This window comes from Caenorhabditis elegans, chromosome II (assembly GCF_000002985.6).
Source record: "Caenorhabditis elegans chromosome II".
Lineage (NCBI taxonomy): Eukaryota > Metazoa > Nematoda > Chromadorea > Rhabditida > Rhabditidae > Caenorhabditis > Caenorhabditis elegans.
The window spans coordinates 10526538-10542134 of NC_003280.10; the positions used below are offsets into that span (position 1 = coordinate 10526538).

The window sequence follows — 15597 nt, forward strand, 5'->3', positions numbered from 1 at the left end:
CAGAAGAAGGTAGGTACATAACATGGAAGTTATGCTGTCTGAAAACTAACATTTTGTCTGAAAATGTTTTGATTTTATTTTAAAAAACGTGTTGATACATACCTCAATTCCACCAAATCCTCTTGCATTCTGCCATGCAAACATATCAACATCCCACAAGTTTATGAACTTCTAAATACGAGTTTCCAGAACCAATCTCACGATGAGCCCTCAAAGTTTCTGAAGATAAAACTGTGAAGAAACTCTTAGTTACCAACTTTCCAGAATTTTCAAAATATTTTTTTGTAAAAACTATAACAATCAAATTGTTTACTACTCCAAATACAATAGATTCTGTATATTTTGCAGTGAGATGAAATTAGAAAAATCCTAAAGCATCAGTTCCATTTCGTTTTTTGATCAAACAACACATTATCAAAATCATCAGTCGGAATTTTTTCAGATGGATTAATCCAGAAGTTTCAAGAACCACGCCATCTGCTTACAATTTTGTTCTACGAATCAGTAAAAACCATTTTTCAAAATTTTCATTTTTATGAAAGAAGGTGTTTTCCAGGATTCAATCTTGGCATTACTGTAACGAATTATACTTTTGTTTGAAAACATGTTCAAATTATACTAATGATTTTTAGAATACAAGTATTTCAGCAACCTTTTCGCCGAAAAAACGCTTTTAACAAAATATATTTGGCAACTTTTGATAAAATCCTCTTTTGAAGTTACGAACATTATTGAATTCCACCACACATTTGTTTTGGTGAATTCTGAAAAAAAAATCGAATAAGATGAGTTTCAAAATAATTTTGCGGCCTTACTGTACTCAACAGTACTCATATCAATAACATATACAACATCACATATACAGTCTACAGTACTCATGTAGTACTTCTCCAGTGATTCAGCGGTTTAAAAAAAGTCTCACTATCCCAAACACCAACTTGAATCCCCCTTCTTCAACTGCTCTTCATGCCTTCCACTGCTTCTGATCATATCAATTGCTCTTCCAGAGACCTTTGGGCTCCTTGGGTCGGCACCGGACTGGTACCGCTGCCAGTAACACACAAAAAATGGACGCGGCCGAGGGCAGCAGAAAAAGTGCAGAAAGAGCAAGTAAAGCGAAGAGAGTGTAGACGCACTTTTTGTGCAGCAACACTGCCGTCGCCCCCAGGCAGTGCCAGCCATTTTTTCCCTCATGCGTCCCCCCGTGGTCTGTGGGGGTCACTTGCGCCCCCCCGGGCAATTCTGCCCTGGGTGTCCGCGACCGGTACCACCGCCGCTGAGAAGACGCCGCGCCACTGCTGATATCACTGAATGAGAAATAGTATGGAGAAGATGAGAGATTGCAGAGAGAATATAGAGTGTGGCTGCACTATTCTGGCTCTGTCTGTTCCTCTGTTCCTCTCGATTTCTCAATGCCTTTGCTTTTTTTTCAACGCACGCGTGTTCCCCCCTCCAGTTGACCTATGTTCTCTTAATTTTTTTCCTTTTTTTCTAGCGTTGCATATTATCAGTTATCACCTCCACCTCTATCCAACCACTTTTTTATTATAGACCCCGGCCTCACTGTTCCACAGCCTCCTGACCCGGTCGTGCCCGGACCTTGTGCGGCGCCAGACGCGAATGATATTCGGAGACACGGGCTGAATGGTTTCGTCGGTAGAGAACCACGTCATCCCGTTTTCGTCGTCTGCGGAGTTAGAACTGTATCAGGTAAGGTTTTTAGTTTTTTCTTTTTTTAACTATCAAATTGACTGAAATGAGAAAAGAACGGAAGGCAGGCAGGTCTCAGGCATGCACCAGGATCTGAAAACGCGCCTGCCTTCCACCAAAGCCTTAGTTTTGATTTGTTTGACTAGGAGGTCTAGAGTTCAGAAACTAACTATAAGGCCTCCGTGTCAGGAGTGTGGCAAATTTGACAATGGACTTTTTTAGTATTTGCCGAGCACGGCAAATTTGGCAAAATCAGCTAATCCACATTTTTAAAATTTGTCGGCTCGGCAAATTCGGCAAACGACAAACTCGGCGAATTTGACGCACACCCCTGATGTAGTACTTGCCGAATCGACCGAGCTCGGACAGTTTCCAGAATTGCCGGAGATCACTAGTTTCGTCCGTTGGGAGATACTGTAACTTCTAGATTATTAGTTATGAATGTCACTCTTCACTTTATGTCTATTTTCTCCATTTCTCCCATTTTTTTCTCGAACCTCCCACCTATTCCCCGTTGTGTCCCATCCGCCTGTTCGTCGTCGACCTTCTCTCCCTTCATCGCTTCCCAATTTTTTTTCTGTTCACCTCATACTGCGCGCATCTCCTCCCATGTCTACACTATTTTCATCAATTCATGGACATGTGCAGACAATTTCATGGGGGCTTTTTTTGCTAGAAGAATGAGCGTGCGCGCGCCAGCCTCGAAAAGGACGTTTTCGGAGCGGTTTTTCAGTTGGAAAAAGCGATGGAACGAGGTGAAGAAGAGGTCAAACAGATGGTGGTACTGTTGGATGAGAACAGCTGAATTGGAAGAAGGAGGAGGAGCTTGAGTTTTGATTAGTATGCTCTTATAGCTTCTAGACATCTATTTGTCCAAACAGGAAGAAAACTATCCGCCTAAATATTTTATCATATCGGTAAGAAACACCAAAACTTGAAAGTATTTCTGTTAGTCAGAAGTTAATAGATATAGGAGATAAGCTACCAAAATCTCTCTGAAGTCTGACCCCGATTACTGTAAATTTTGAACTTTCGTATCCCCAGACATCCACTTGTCAACAAAGGTCACTTTTTTGTCCCGTTCCTCCCAAGCCCATCCTGTGTATACACACACACAGTCACCTCAATCGTTCGCATAGTAAACCGAACATTTCAAATAATAATCGAACGACGCCTCTTTGGTTTTTTCATCGGTTCTTTTTCTCTCTAAATCTCCCCCGATTCCCGTACTATTCCCTCCCTCCTATTTCTCCATTCTCACCTCCCGGTCCGTCCCGCGTCCGAACGACCGAAGAAGCCCAGTGGCGAGAGACGTTTTTTGTAGGATTGTCTCTGTGTCTCTATGTTTTAAACGCTTTTTCTCGCCCAATGGTTTGCCGGTTTTTCTATGTTTCTTGTGTCGTCGTTTGCGTCCGGGCGCGCCGCCGAGTTTTTTTGACCTATAGTTAGATGTATGGGTGCACTCTTAGTTTAAGACACTATTTCGTCAGGGATGTAGATAGGCGGACGCTGGGGTTTTTTGAACAGGGATCGGGGGCCATACCACTCTCTTTTCTGTGTCGATATGTTCCCATTTTCTTCTCTTCTTCACTCTATTCTAACCTTTTTTGCAAACCTTTTTTATGACTTCGATAGGGAACCTACAGTGTTGTAAAGCAGTTAATACAGTAGTTCAGCATTTTTCAATTAATTTTCATTCTGGGAAAAATATAAATCAGCTTACAATATTTAATTTCTAGTAGTTTACACGTACCTTCTAATAATTGTTTGATATTTTCTCTTTAAGCATACAATCAGTGTGTTTTCTGTAGTTGATTATAAAAATAATATATACCAACTTGGCTCGGAGGTTTTGGAGGCAGCGTCCTGTAAAACTTTGACAGTTTACAACTTCCTGTCGAACTTTTGCAACTTTCCAACGACATTTTGATGTTAAAAAAATTACCTAGCAACTGCCTATCAACAGCTTTTTTTTATATTTTACCGAGTTGTTGCCGAAAAGTTTCTCCTGAATCTCCTTTGCTTTGAGACAAAAAGTACTAGTTCTGTAGTAGACTCCAGAATCTCATATTCAACAACTCATTTTCAGGATACTGAGGCTATTCGATAGCCGCTGCCCTTCCGTCGATCTGGATTGGGAGCGTACCTCAACTTGTGTGCCTTCAGAAGGCATCATGTCATCATCGTCGTCGTCGTCGTTACCCACATCATCTGCGTCAACAACGACTTCGTCGATCACATCAAGACCATCAGCATGTAAGTCCCGACGATCAGGACATCAGAAAAATTAGTAAAATTCTAGCACATCACTTGGAGTCCATACTTAGCTCGTCTTCATCTTCTCCATCAATTTTATCATCTCTTACAACTCAATCCACTTCATCAATACCCACCTCTTCATCATCATCATCACAACGTCAATCAACCAGCAATGCAGATCGCCCTGTGTAAGTCAATCATTTTTATCGATTTCTGGTGATAAGGGAAAGTATTTATGAAATTTTTTAGTTCTCCCAAACCGATGCCGACACCAACGACTCTATCCGAGTGGCAATTGTTGGCTGTACTGAGCAAAGCGAATTTAGTTCAGTACTATGATGTTTTCATAGCACAAGGTAAGGATTCTTCTTTGTGAATTTTCTATTATAAGGTAAATTTGTTTCAGGTGGCGACGATATCAATCAGATCATGGCATGCGAGGAGAGAGAATTTCTGGAAATTATGAATCTTGTGGGAATGCTTCCGAAGCCTCTTCATGTCCGGCGGATGCAGAGAGCACTTGCTGAGTATAGTCAGGATCAGACTGCATTCAACCTGGCAGCTCTTCAACAAATCGGTCCACCACCACCACTGAACTACACACCTGCGGGTACTGATCCGATGGCTCTTCTGCTACCCGGAATCGCCGCTGCCACGTCGCCGAAATTCCCGAGTCTCCGATTTTTGAGTCAGCTGTCGTCAGTTGCTGAAAAAGTTTCGACACCATCCGAAGCAGCAGACACGTCATCATCGTCTCCGTCACTGAATCTGAACACGACATCGTCGAATTCGGTACCGTTGGGTTAGTCTTTGTCGCTGGGCGTTTGGTAGCACACGCATGTCCATAATGCACAATTTTTGTTTTTAGTTCTTTATTTTAAGTTTTTGAGATATTTGTTATGAAATAGTAAAATAATGGTTCACATTTTTGAGTTTTTTTTTGTTTTTTTCTAAATTGAACTAATTGTACCGCTTCAATTACCAACATGTGTTACAAAGATCGAAATTAAGTTAGCACCGACTCCAAGGCTTCATCAATGCACTATATTCAGCGCGTAGATTAGCATACTCAGTTTGTGTTATACTTGTGCTTATACTGTCCCATTCATGATTTTAAGCGATTTTTGAATATTCCCTCAACTCAACGAATCCCAAAATTTCAGCGTTCAAGTTCTCCACTCCTCTACTCGAGTCTCTGGCCTCTGATCAACAGTCATCATCCACCTCATCTGTTCGAAGCGTGCTCCCCTCAACCAGCTCAAACACATCCCACCCTGAGCTCCCTGCTGGAATCCTCCCCGCCACCACCACCAATGTCTCCGCCGCAGTTCCGCCACCATCATCGAGAGCCACCGCCAACGTATTCTCCGGAAACAGCATTGGCCTCAATTTTAGTGGTGCAGCAAGCGTTACACGCCACCTCGTCGTCCCTCCATCTAGCACATCCATTCAACAACCATCCACTTCATTTGGACGATCATCGTCCATCACCGGCCAAGAAAAAGAGGGGTCGTCCTCTCCTTTTTTAGGTGTTGGTTATTCACAACCATATGGCAATGATTTCGTTTCATTGGGAGATTTTGATCCAAGTTCGTTTTTCTAAAGTTTATGCTCTAGCCGAAAATAATCATAGTAGGACTTGGTAAAAAAAAGTGTCAAAAGACAAAAAAAAATTGTTTTTTTGAAAAGTCTATTAAATGCTACTACAGTAACCTTTTCACTAACCTCAACTCACCGATCTTTCAAAAACCCAAAGCTCAGTTTTCTAAAAAAAATCAATAGTCCTACAGTACTCCTACAGTAACCTACAGTTTTACAAGATTGCCTCGCCCATATCCGTCTCCATAAAAATAACTCAGTTTTTCTGAAACTACAATAATCCTACAGTAATCTTACAGTATAGAAAAGGTGCCATGTCATAGTTTACCTGAAAAGAAACACTGCTGTGAAAGCTTTTATAAAAGAAAAACTTCAATGTTAAAATTAATTTTCCAGATAATCCATCACTAACTGAAAATCCGACTCTATCAACTGCTCAAATATCCCGTCTCGCTGAGTGTGCTCTGGCGGCTTCCAAGAATCTCCCGCCACTTCCGCCGAGGTTGGTGCAGAATAAGAAACGAGTTTCAAAGTGAGTCAGAATGGATTCAGACTATTTTATAATTTTTTGAAATTTCAGAGAAGTCATAGAACTCCTCAAATGCTCTCCAGCAACTCCATCAATGATCCACGCGTTTCGCAAGTATTCTGCAATTTACGGACGTTTTGACACTAAACGGAAGCCCCATAAAGTTTTGACACTTCATGAGACAACTGTAAATGAAGCAGCTGCTCAGCTATGTCTTCTCGTTCCGTCTCTTTTGACACGACGGGATGAGCTGTTTCCGTTGGCTCGACAAATTGTCAAAGATGCTGGATATAACTATGCAAAAAGTAGAAAACGACCATGTGATCCAGCTGATTTGCATAGTCCGATAAGCTCGCCGGGCAACTCTCCGCCCCCTCAAGAATCGGAATTCGATGAACAACCGTCCAGTTCTTCAGGTGCTTTTAAGGAGGAAGAAAGGGTAGGCACATTTAAATTGTTCGTTACTTTTAATGCAAAAATACCGTACCTGGTCTCGACACGAATTAAAAATGAAAAAATTTAAATCAAAAATGCTGTGCGCCTTTAAAGAGTACGTACAGTAGTCTTCCCACCTTGCAGCTTTTCAATTTTCTTCGATTTTTTCCCGTTTTTTCATTTTTGTGAACGATATGCAAAATGTAGTAAAAGAGAAAAAATGTGAAAAAGTAGCAATACAACACGGTTACTGTAATTTTAAAGACGCATACCCTTTTTTCTTCAAATTATTTCAGTCATGTCGAGACCAAAAACCATAAAACTTTGCATTTGAACAATAACATTTTTTGATTATCGATTTTTTTCAGCCACCAATTCCACCGGAAGCATGGGCGGCGATAATCGAAAAAATGAAGGGTGAGCTCCCGGAATCTTGAAGCTCGGATTTCCATATTTTTTGTTTTCCTCGTGATCTTTGCAACACCTCCCGCTGGTCGGTTTCCTGTGATTCTCATTAGTTTTCGAAAATTCTCTCATTCTAAACACGCTCTATTGTACCCCACAAGGCGGGAATTTGAATTTAAATTTAAATTCCCGCCCCCTTCGCTCGGAGTCATATAATTTCCTTCTCTTCCTATCACTTTTTTGTCTAGTTTTCAAAAAACCCCCCATTTTTCCGGCGGTTTTTCAAAAACCAATGCCAAGCTCTCATATAATGGGAGTCTAAACACAGTTCGGTTCCAAAACCAACGCCCACGGCCCCGCCCCCAATTAGATAATTTAAATATAATTTTTTTTTCCATTTTCCAATTTTTTAAAAATATTTAATATGTTTGTCTTGCTCTATTGAGAAAGAAATTTGAATTCAAAACTGAAAAACTTCAATTTCGCATCCAATGCATTGCAAGTTGATTGCTTTTATAAATTTTTGGGTCTCGAAGCGAAAAGCCCATAGGATTTTCACAAAAATTTTGCATTTAATGCAGTGAAAATTCAAAAAATTCAAAGATTTTTCTGAATAGATCAAATTTTCAAATTTTCCGGTCATTCGAAATGGCCTAATTTGCTCCAAAAATTTGAATAATCCCGTCATTTTTTCTTTGAATAGTAAAAAAAAGATTTTCTAAAAATTGCCTAAATGTTTGCCACACTTTCAGTCCATTTTATTCACAGATTTTTACAACTCTACTAGTCTCCTCCACCCATCACCACTTTCTCCCCAAAAATGTTTACATGGTTCTTATGCACTTGAATTGTAACTATTTTTTCTAATAAAGAAAAGTTTATAACAAATAAATTAAAGAATTCAAAGAGAACAGGAAATATATAATTGAGAAGTTCAGGGGATTTAAATCTCACTAACGACTGGAAACAAAAAGTAGATGGGGAGATGGACGACAAGTAAATCGGAAGACATGATTCCCGTAACAATAGTTTTGCTTTAATATATTAAAAAAATCAAGTAAATTCTACTTTGTCTTTTTATCTTCTTTTGCATGCTCTGAATTTGGTTCTGATTCATGCTCGGGCTCCTGGGAAGGTTCAGAAGATCCTTCTACGGCCGGCGTCGGCGCCGGTGCTCCAGTTTCCTTCTCGAGGCTTGTGCCGAACTCGTTCAGTCGAGTTGGATCAATGCGATACGCCCAGCGTTGGTAGAGGTAGATCTGGAAATTTTAATATTATTTTTTAATTAAAGTTATTTTGGTATTATGGGGACGCAGAAAAATGAGATTTTTGAAATCGATGTGCACGCGCGCTCCACAGCAATAGATTAGTTGGTAATTTGGCAGCAAATCCGTGAATTCAAACGTTTTCAATTAGTTTCACCGATTTTCAAGAATTTTTCGTTCTTTTTGGCGAAATTGTGGTTTTGAAATAAAATTCCAAACGAGACCCAATACTTTGGGGAGGAGCGTTTTTAAAAGTGCAATTTTCTGCGTCCTCATAATCTATTCGACATTTTCTCACCAGGAAAATGATATCATCTCTGAAGCAACCAATTCTGTAGAGCAACGGCATCCGGATCACAAACGCGAACAAATCATCAATAAACGTATTGATGAATTTGTAAGTGAGCATACGCCACGGCAGATGAGCCACTGATTTGAGCTTGTAGTTAATGAACAGCTGAGGTGTCATGGTAATGAATCCGAACGTGAGCAAGAATCCATAGAGCATATTGAGTACCCAGGAGTACCATCCTTTTTGCTCAACGTAGATTACAGAATAGATGGCATATCCGACAAGAAGTGGGAAAAGTGCCCATCCGAGGTATTTGAATGCCATTTGATCGTAGATCTTCGTCTCACTCTCTACATATGATCCTTTATCACTGATAACCAAACGTGGAATCACTCCGAACCATTTGTTCTGCCAGTCGATGGATACATTCATCACCTTCGGAATCTTCCAGCATTCAATGAGCAAACCAATTCCAACTGTAACTTTCACCATTGTATTTGTCTCATTATCACAAATATAAAGGAAAACAATCAGTGATTGGAAGATGTTGAAAAGCACAGATCGAACTGATAATCCGACGAGATCTTTTCGATTATTCCAAAATTGAATGTCATTCTTGAAAGCCAAAAACTCGAATACGGTATGTAGAAGTGAAACAATCATAGTAACTGCCAAAAGGATTGGATTAGTCTCTAGAAGTGCTTGTTTCATAGAATCATGGCCATCATCATCCATATCTGCACCATCCATAGATAACATTGATTGCCATTGAGACTGCATCCGCTGACTTGCGTACATTTGATATTTGAACACTGACATTGGATAGTAGGTAATTGTCAAGTTAAGATCTTTGACAGTTTCATTGATCGGTTGATAATCTGCTCCGAGATTCCACCAATTGTTATAGAATAAAATAGGCTTGTAGATGGTTCCGTCTTCATTAAATTCAATATCTTCACTAAGTGGTGGTGGAATTTGGCCACGAGCCCATGGAGTTTGATCAACGACTAAAGAGATTGAGATGTTTGGATGCCAGTGATTGAGAACCTGCAAAAATTGACAATAATTCCAAAATTTTCGATATTTGTTTAGATTTTTCACCTCATATTTCATAATCTGAGCTTTGGCAAGATCCTCATCACTCTGCTCACTCTCACCAGTCAACAAGTTTGAAGTTTTTCGATAATACTTCTTCTTGTACTTGTTCAGCTGATATGATTTATAGATGATCTGAAATATATATTTTTGAAATTTATTTTAATCTTGAACTAATCTTCTTTTTCTTCTTGATAATGTTGGTTTTTAAATTTTTCACAAAAAAAATTGTGTTTTTAGATTTTCCAAAGAATCGAAAATTGGTTTTTTTTTTCGAATTTTCGATATTCTAAAAAAAATTTAAAAATTTCAATAATTTCCGGTAATTTCTCTACTTTCCAAACATTTTTTTCCAAAAAATTCCCAAAACAAACAGAGACTGTTTGAGTTAAAAATTCCAAATTTTCAATAATTTCTATGTTTAAAAAAAATTATTTTTTCACATAAAATTCAACATATTTTTGAAAAATCTATAGAATCCTCGTGTCGGGTTTTCAAAACAATCGGAAAATCCAAAAATTTCAATGTTTTTTTTGTATTTTTTCGAATTTTCGTTTTTTGAGAAAAAAAACAATTTTTTCAAAAATTTCCGGCTAGTTTTTCTTTTTTTTTAACTGAAAGTCTACCTACATATTTTCCACAAAAAAAGTTTACAGTTTTTTTTATGTTTAATTTTTTTTAATATTTAATGATTTTTTCGGTTTCCAGTTTTTGGAAACGAATTCAAAAATTAATTGTTATATTTTTTACATAAAAATTAGCATATTTTTGATAAATCTATACAATTCTCGTACAATTTTTTTAATTAATCTAAATAATTTTTTTTTTCCAAATTTTCCAGTTTTATGTTGAATTTTTAAATTTTAGATTTAAAAAAATGAAAAATTTTAGTTTTTTTACCTGATTCTTGAAATAATTCCGATCCTTGGGATTCGGTGATTGGCCAGCTTTAACGATGAACGTGTGAAGCCAGAGGGAATCATTACGGAGCAATGCAGCAGGAGTTGGGAAGTTTTTGTGAATTGTGTGACTGCCGTCCTAGAAAATACGAAGTTAAATTAATTAAATCTAGAGAATTATCAAACTTCATTATCACCACTAATCCAATCATCATACTTCATTCCATTTCGCATCCAAATCAACTTTTCTGGTGCTGAATCGAATTGTCTGAATGGGAGATCCTGAAATTGTTGGAAATTCCGATATTTTCAACTTTTTCTCCAAGTCAACTAACACTATCATCCATGTAAACGTATAAATCAAAAATCTGATGATTTGGGAACATATTCATCGCTTTATTTCCATTTCCAGCAGTAGATGCTGTCACATTTCCATCATTTCCAGGCGACGACGATGGCCGGAAGAATCCCTTCAATTTTTTTGAATTCATTTTTCAAATTAAGATGTCCAGATCAACTTACAGAAACCATGGAAACTACGAAATAAATGGTGATTGCTTGCTTGATCATTCCCCAAATTCCGCCACCTTGCTGTGGTTCCGGAGCTGCTTCGGGAGCAGCTGCTGGTGCAACTGCGTCGGCCATTCTGTGAAGATTATGAGAGTGGTTAGAAAGTGGAAAAGTTGCAAAAGCAAAAAGTGGTGAAAATAAATTGAAAAGATAGTGGTTAGTGCGGTTAGAAACACTTAAATATTTTTTCCAAACGGATTTCAAAAAAATAGAAATTTATTAGATTATTTTAGATATTTTTACAGAATTTTCAGTTATTATACAGTTATTTCAATCATAATACAGAATATTTTACAGGAATTTGAAAGAAAAATACATAGAAAGAGATCATTAACGTGGTAGTGGCAGTCCGTGCGATTGTTTGTAGTTTACATAATCCTGAAAATTAGAGAAATTGTATATAAAAAATATTTTGAATTATTTCGGACAATTTGTGCATTTAATTTTTGATAGAAAACACGAATAATCATGAGAAAAATCGAAAAATTGCATAAAATCCAGAAAAAATTAATTTACTCATTATCCGAGAGGAGTACATGGCCGATAATTATTTCTCGGCCGTGTACTCCTCTCGGGCAATTAATGAATTAATTTTTTTGGATTTTAGGCAATTTTTCGTGTTTTCTCATGATTTTGCTTGATTTTTCGAATTTTTTTGTTTTCGAACAAATATAACATTGCGTTTTACATTAAATAGCAGACCAATAACGCTTTAAAACCGTCATAACTTCTGTTATTTTGATGAAAACTATCGAAAATACGAAAATATGTTTAAATTTTTTAATTTCTAATAGAAAAACACAAATACTATCATGAGGAAATGCAAAATCGCTTAAAATCCAGAACAATTAATTAATTAATTGACCGAGAGGAGTACACGCCGGATAATTATATTCACCTTATAATCCAGAACAAGTTTGGAGCTTTGGAAGCGAACAATTCGAAGTGCTGACCGAAGAGCATCATTAATATGTCCTCCGTATCCACTTTTTCTTATTAAATGATCAATTGTCTCCACATGATTCCATCCTTGTTCTTGAGCTACTTCCGGCAAGAAAACGGCACTCCGATTGCGATGACCATCGTCGAAATTCATTCGAACTCCATGACGACCGATTGTCCAGTCACGAAAATTATGAATTGGCTCGAAGTTTATTAGAAGAGAAACCTACAAACTTTCATTTAAATGCAATTTAAAAGTGAAAATACTCACTCCGCACTGCAAACTTGGAACTTCTTCCCGGCTAATTGGCTTGAATCGTGAATCATGGAAAGCGCTGGTCTTCGCATATTCGTTTAACCCCTCACCCAATCTGTAATAAATTGGATTGTTGAATAATGTTTTAAATAGTGAAAAACTCTACCTTAAATCAGAGAAAGTTCCAATGCATCCGCGTAAATCGTGTTGATGTCCCTTCTTCCATGTGACAAATAGTGGTCTGGAAAAAACGAATTTTTATTTGAGAATTGATTAAACTTCGATTTTTGATTCGTACTATTTAGAGGTGGTCGGTCGGCAATTATTTTCTGCAGTTCTCATTTGTTTTATCAGAAATTAATGTTAAAATATAGAAATTAACTTGATTCATTAACGAAATAACGGGGATTTTTCTGAAATCTTGCTTACAATTTTACATTAGGGATCTCTTTTGGCACGGGAGGTTCCTTCTCTCGATTCAATTGGGCGTTGATGACGTCAAAGCAGTAAACTGCCATTTGGATGTTAGCGGACGTCATCTGGAAGTATATTTGAAAATTTTTAAATATAAATTAAATTTATAAAAATATTTTTCAGGAATTCAACGGACCAATTGACCGATTATTGATATTTGAAAATAGGTTAATTTTGAAGTTTCTTTAATCAATATTAAAACAAAAACAACAGAAAAAGATCAACAGCAACACCAATAACAATGTAACAAATAGGGAAAAGCAAGAATAAAATTAAAAAATCTATTTTTCGCTATCAACAATCTCCTTGGCAACAAATTCGTACATTTGTTTATTGATTTCCTTGAGCTTCTCATTTTCAGCTTTCAAAGCATCAAATTTCTTCTGAAGCGAGGAATTGACTTCTTCTTCGTCATCAATAACAATCGGTTCTACTTGTTTCTTCTCAATAACTGCTGCTTCAAAATCATTTTTCTTTTGATTCTTCCTATTCTTTTTATTCTTTTTTCCACTTTTTCTTCTCTGATTTCCAACTTCTGGTGCATCATCTTCATCATCTCCAAGAGTAATGATATTTTTAATTGTATTTTCTGCTGCTTTTTCTGCTTTTGCAGCTTCATTTCTAGCAGGTCCTTCGGCGTCCCATTGTAATTGTGCAGATGATTTGCTTCCAGATTCCAACAAAAGTTGATCAATAGTTTCTTCAATGACGTCATTCCAATGCTTCTGATCAGAGTTAAATTCAGTGGATACTTCAATTGCGAAACGATCGCATTTTGTAGGTTCTCGTTTCAAATCCCAAACTGGACGAAATTTGGCGACGTGTTCTCCTCCGCTGATCGTTTTCCAGAATGGAATGAAACGGAGGGTATTGATTACTGAGCGCATTGTTGATACCTGGAACAAATTAATTTTACGGGGTTTTTATGCACAAAATTATAGAATAAAATCTCAATAAACATCAGGGACAATTATTTTCAGCAATCCTGCAAAATGGTCTATGCACCATGTTCTTCCAACATTTTTCATTAAAAATGGGTGTCAAAATATAGAAAATCACTTGATTAAAAAATAAATTTCAGTGAAAAAATTCGAGAAAGTGTCCATAAATTGTCTAAAATTTGCAAATAGCTTTAAAATTTTCAGCACTTTTCCGAATTTTTCCGCTTAAAAAGCTGTTATTTTCAGATAAATCAAGTGGTTTTCTATATTTTGACACTAATTTTCAATTAAAAAAAAACATATTACTTCTTTTTTTTTATTTACACAAACCTTGAGACATTGATGACTACTTATTTCCCAAATACAATATTTTCCAGAAGCATCACCGGACGCCAAAAGTGTTCCATCTGTATTGATAGCTAGCCTTGAAATCTCATCAGAATGTCCATTGAGAACTCGGAATTTCGTGTTATGCTCGTCACCAGCTTGAACTAGGAGATCACGTTCTTCGGGTGCCAACTGGAATAAATTGATTTGAGCAATATTTCCAACTTCAGTTCCGATAAAAATTCGAGTCTCGGCGGGATCGATGGCGCAGGCTGTTAACGGGCGGTCTGACGATGCTTTCAGAATTACTGAATCCATAGAAATTGAATGAAGACATGCAATATGGTCGGCTCCAGCTGATAAAACTCGTGGATTCGATCCATTTGTGATTTTGAGATCAGAAATTGACAAAGTATGAGAAGCCCATTTTCTGAATGGAGCAACTGTGTGATCACGATCGGCAGATACAAGATCAGTAACAAGATAACCGTGTACAGCTCCGTCTTTTGAAGCAGTAAAAATCATGGAATCGTCATCGGATATTACAATTTTCGTGATATTTTGATAGTGCGCATCGATCACTGATAGCAATTCTCCAGTAGACAGAAGCCAGCAATAAAGTTGTCTTTTGATGCTCATGAACACAAAATGACCGGAATTATCACTGACGATTGCGGAAACCGGGCCAGGAAGAACACATTTTTGATGAAATCTATCTTTTGGGTGTACAGCAAGTACGTGGACGAGTGGTCGCTCCTTTGTTGTAATCACGACGTGTTCACCGTCATGACCTGAAAATTAAATCAATTTTCTAATTTAGCGAGACTAAATTAATTTTACCCAGCGGTTCAACAAGTCCAGTTGATGCTCCTTGTAATTCTGATCCCTTATAACTCCATGACGAAACACCGGTTCTCGGATCAATAATAATTGTAGAATGTGGATCAGGACTGCCACTGCTCACCAGAAGCATCTGAAATTGTTAATTTACAATTTTTATTGATTTTCACTCGCTCACAAGGGTGTCAATGTCCCGTAAAAATTACAAAAATGGGAAAACGGGAATTCCCGTTCCCGTGAAAATTTTAAAAACGGGAAAACGGGAATTCCCGTTCCCGTGAAAATTTTAAAAACGGGAAAACGGGAATTCCCGTTCCCGTGAAAATTTTAAAAACGGGAATTCCCGTTCCCGTGAAAATTTTAAAAACGGGAATTCCCGTTCCCGTGAAAATTTTAAAAACGGGAATTCCCGTTCCCGTGAAAATTTTAAAAACGGGAATTCCCGTTCCCGTGAAAATTTTAAAAACGGGAATTCCCGTTCCCGTGAAAACACCCCAAAAACGGGACAACGGGAAAAACGGGAAACGGGAATTGACACCCTTGCTCGCTAACAAACCTCCAGTGGCTGTGTGCCCGCAATGCGGCTTGTATCGACACCCAGATAAGCCATACCAAAAGTAGCTGAAATATAGAAAAACTTTAGATTTTATAACAAAAGTTATTTAAAAGTTTTAAAAGGGGAGAAAAAGAAAAAAATGATGAGAAAAAAAGCTTGGACAACTTGCGCGTAGAATTTGGCGCCTAGTCCGCAGTCTAAGT

At 37.6% G+C, this 15597-nt stretch overlaps 4 protein-coding genes and 2 non-coding genes across 7 annotated transcripts; 2 read left to right on the forward strand and 4 right to left on the reverse strand.

Moving 5' to 3' along the window:
- The first annotated feature begins 1546 nt into the window (after positions 1-1546).
- mab-10 (NAB transcription cofactor mab-10) lies at positions 1547-7843 on the forward strand. Of its 2 annotated transcripts, NM_063867.3 has the most exons (9): positions 1547-1710; positions 3800-3966; positions 4013-4157; positions 4219-4325; positions 4376-4771; positions 5133-5558; positions 5965-6100; positions 6149-6536; positions 6901-7843. In NM_063867.3, the coding sequence occupies exons 2-9, from the start codon at positions 3885-3887 to the stop codon at positions 6967-6969; spliced, it is 1749 nt and encodes a 582-aa protein (NP_496268.2). In that variant the 5' UTR covers positions 1547-1710; positions 3800-3884; the 3' UTR covers positions 6970-7843. The 2 variants fall into 2 exon arrangements, 1 of the variants encoding a protein (NP_496268.2); NR_138506.1 differs by lacking the exon at positions 1547-1710 and having other exon boundaries at positions 3885-3966; positions 4376-4761; positions 6901-6969.
- Positions 2836-3237, reverse strand: R166.9. The gene has a single exon (NR_051608.1). It is a non-coding gene; the product is annotated as an Unclassified non-coding RNA R166.9 (non-coding RNA).
- Positions 2910-3261, forward strand: R166.8. Its single transcript, NR_051609.1, has one exon. It is a non-coding gene; the product is annotated as an Unclassified non-coding RNA R166.8 (non-coding RNA).
- On the reverse strand, positions 7795-11134 carry R166.2 (Cleft lip and palate transmembrane protein 1 homolog). The gene is made up of 7 exons (NM_063868.5): positions 11011-11134; positions 10824-10958; positions 10675-10770; positions 10490-10627; positions 9596-9724; positions 8501-9541; positions 7795-8196 (listed from the first exon to the last, which is right to left on the reverse strand). The coding sequence occupies exons 1-7, from the start codon at positions 11131-11133 to the stop codon at positions 8002-8004; spliced, it is 1857 nt and encodes a 618-aa protein (NP_496269.1). The 5' UTR covers position 11134; the 3' UTR covers positions 7795-8001.
- A 129-nt stretch (positions 11135-11263) lies between these two features.
- On the reverse strand, positions 11264-12795 carry R166.3 (AMMECR1 domain-containing protein; the record flags this gene model as incomplete). The annotated part of the gene is made up of 5 exons (NM_063869.7): positions 11264-11436; positions 11957-12226; positions 12272-12371; positions 12423-12497; positions 12686-12795. The coding sequence occupies 5 exons, from the start codon at positions 12793-12795 to the stop codon at positions 11389-11391; spliced, it is 603 nt and encodes a 200-aa protein (NP_496270.1). The 3' UTR covers positions 11264-11388.
- A 105-nt stretch (positions 12796-12900) lies between these two features.
- On the reverse strand, positions 12901-15459 carry pro-1 (Pre-rRNA-processing protein pro-1). The gene is made up of 4 exons (NM_063870.7): positions 15395-15459; positions 14839-14971; positions 14002-14789; positions 12901-13626 (listed from the first exon to the last, which is right to left on the reverse strand). The coding sequence occupies exons 1-4, from the start codon at positions 15446-15448 to the stop codon at positions 13012-13014; spliced, it is 1590 nt and encodes a 529-aa protein (NP_496271.1). The 5' UTR covers positions 15449-15459; the 3' UTR covers positions 12901-13011.
- Positions 15460-15597: the final 138 nt, after the last annotated feature.

Bases quoted from the DNA above. Each gene is read 5' to 3' on its own strand.
- mab-10 (NM_063867.3), top strand. From the start codon at position 3,885: ATGTCATCATCGTCGTCGTCGTCGTTACCCACATCATCTGCGTCAACA. The intron at 4,326-4,375 runs GTAAGGATTCTT...AATTTGTTTCAG, and splicing joins TGATGTTTTCATAGCACAAG to GTGGCGACGATATCAATCAG. The intron at 5,559-5,964 runs GTTCGTTTTTCT...TTAATTTTCCAG, and splicing joins ATTGGGAGATTTTGATCCAA to ATAATCCATCACTAACTGAA.
- R166.2 (NM_063868.5), bottom strand. From the start codon at position 11,133: ATGGCCGACGCAGTTGCACCAGCAGCTGCTCCCGAAGCAGCTCCGGAA. The intron at 10,628-10,674 runs GTTTGATAATTC...CGTATTTTCTAG, and splicing joins GGATTAGTGGTGATAATGAA to GACGGCAGTCACACAATTCA. The intron at 9,725-10,489 runs GTAAAAAAACTA...TATATATTTCAG, and splicing joins GGAATTATTTCAAGAATCAG to ATCATCTATAAATCATATCA.
- pro-1 (NM_063870.7), bottom strand. From the start codon at position 15,448: ATGGCTTATCTGGGTGTCGATACAAGCCGCATTGCGGGCACACAGCCA. The intron at 14,790-14,838 runs GTAAAATTAATT...TTTAATTTTCAG, and splicing joins TGGACTTGTTGAACCGCTGG to GTCATGACGGTGAACACGTC. The intron at 13,627-14,001 runs GTTTGTGTAAAT...AATTTGTTCCAG, and splicing joins GTAGTCATCAATGTCTCAAG to GTATCAACAATGCGCTCAGT.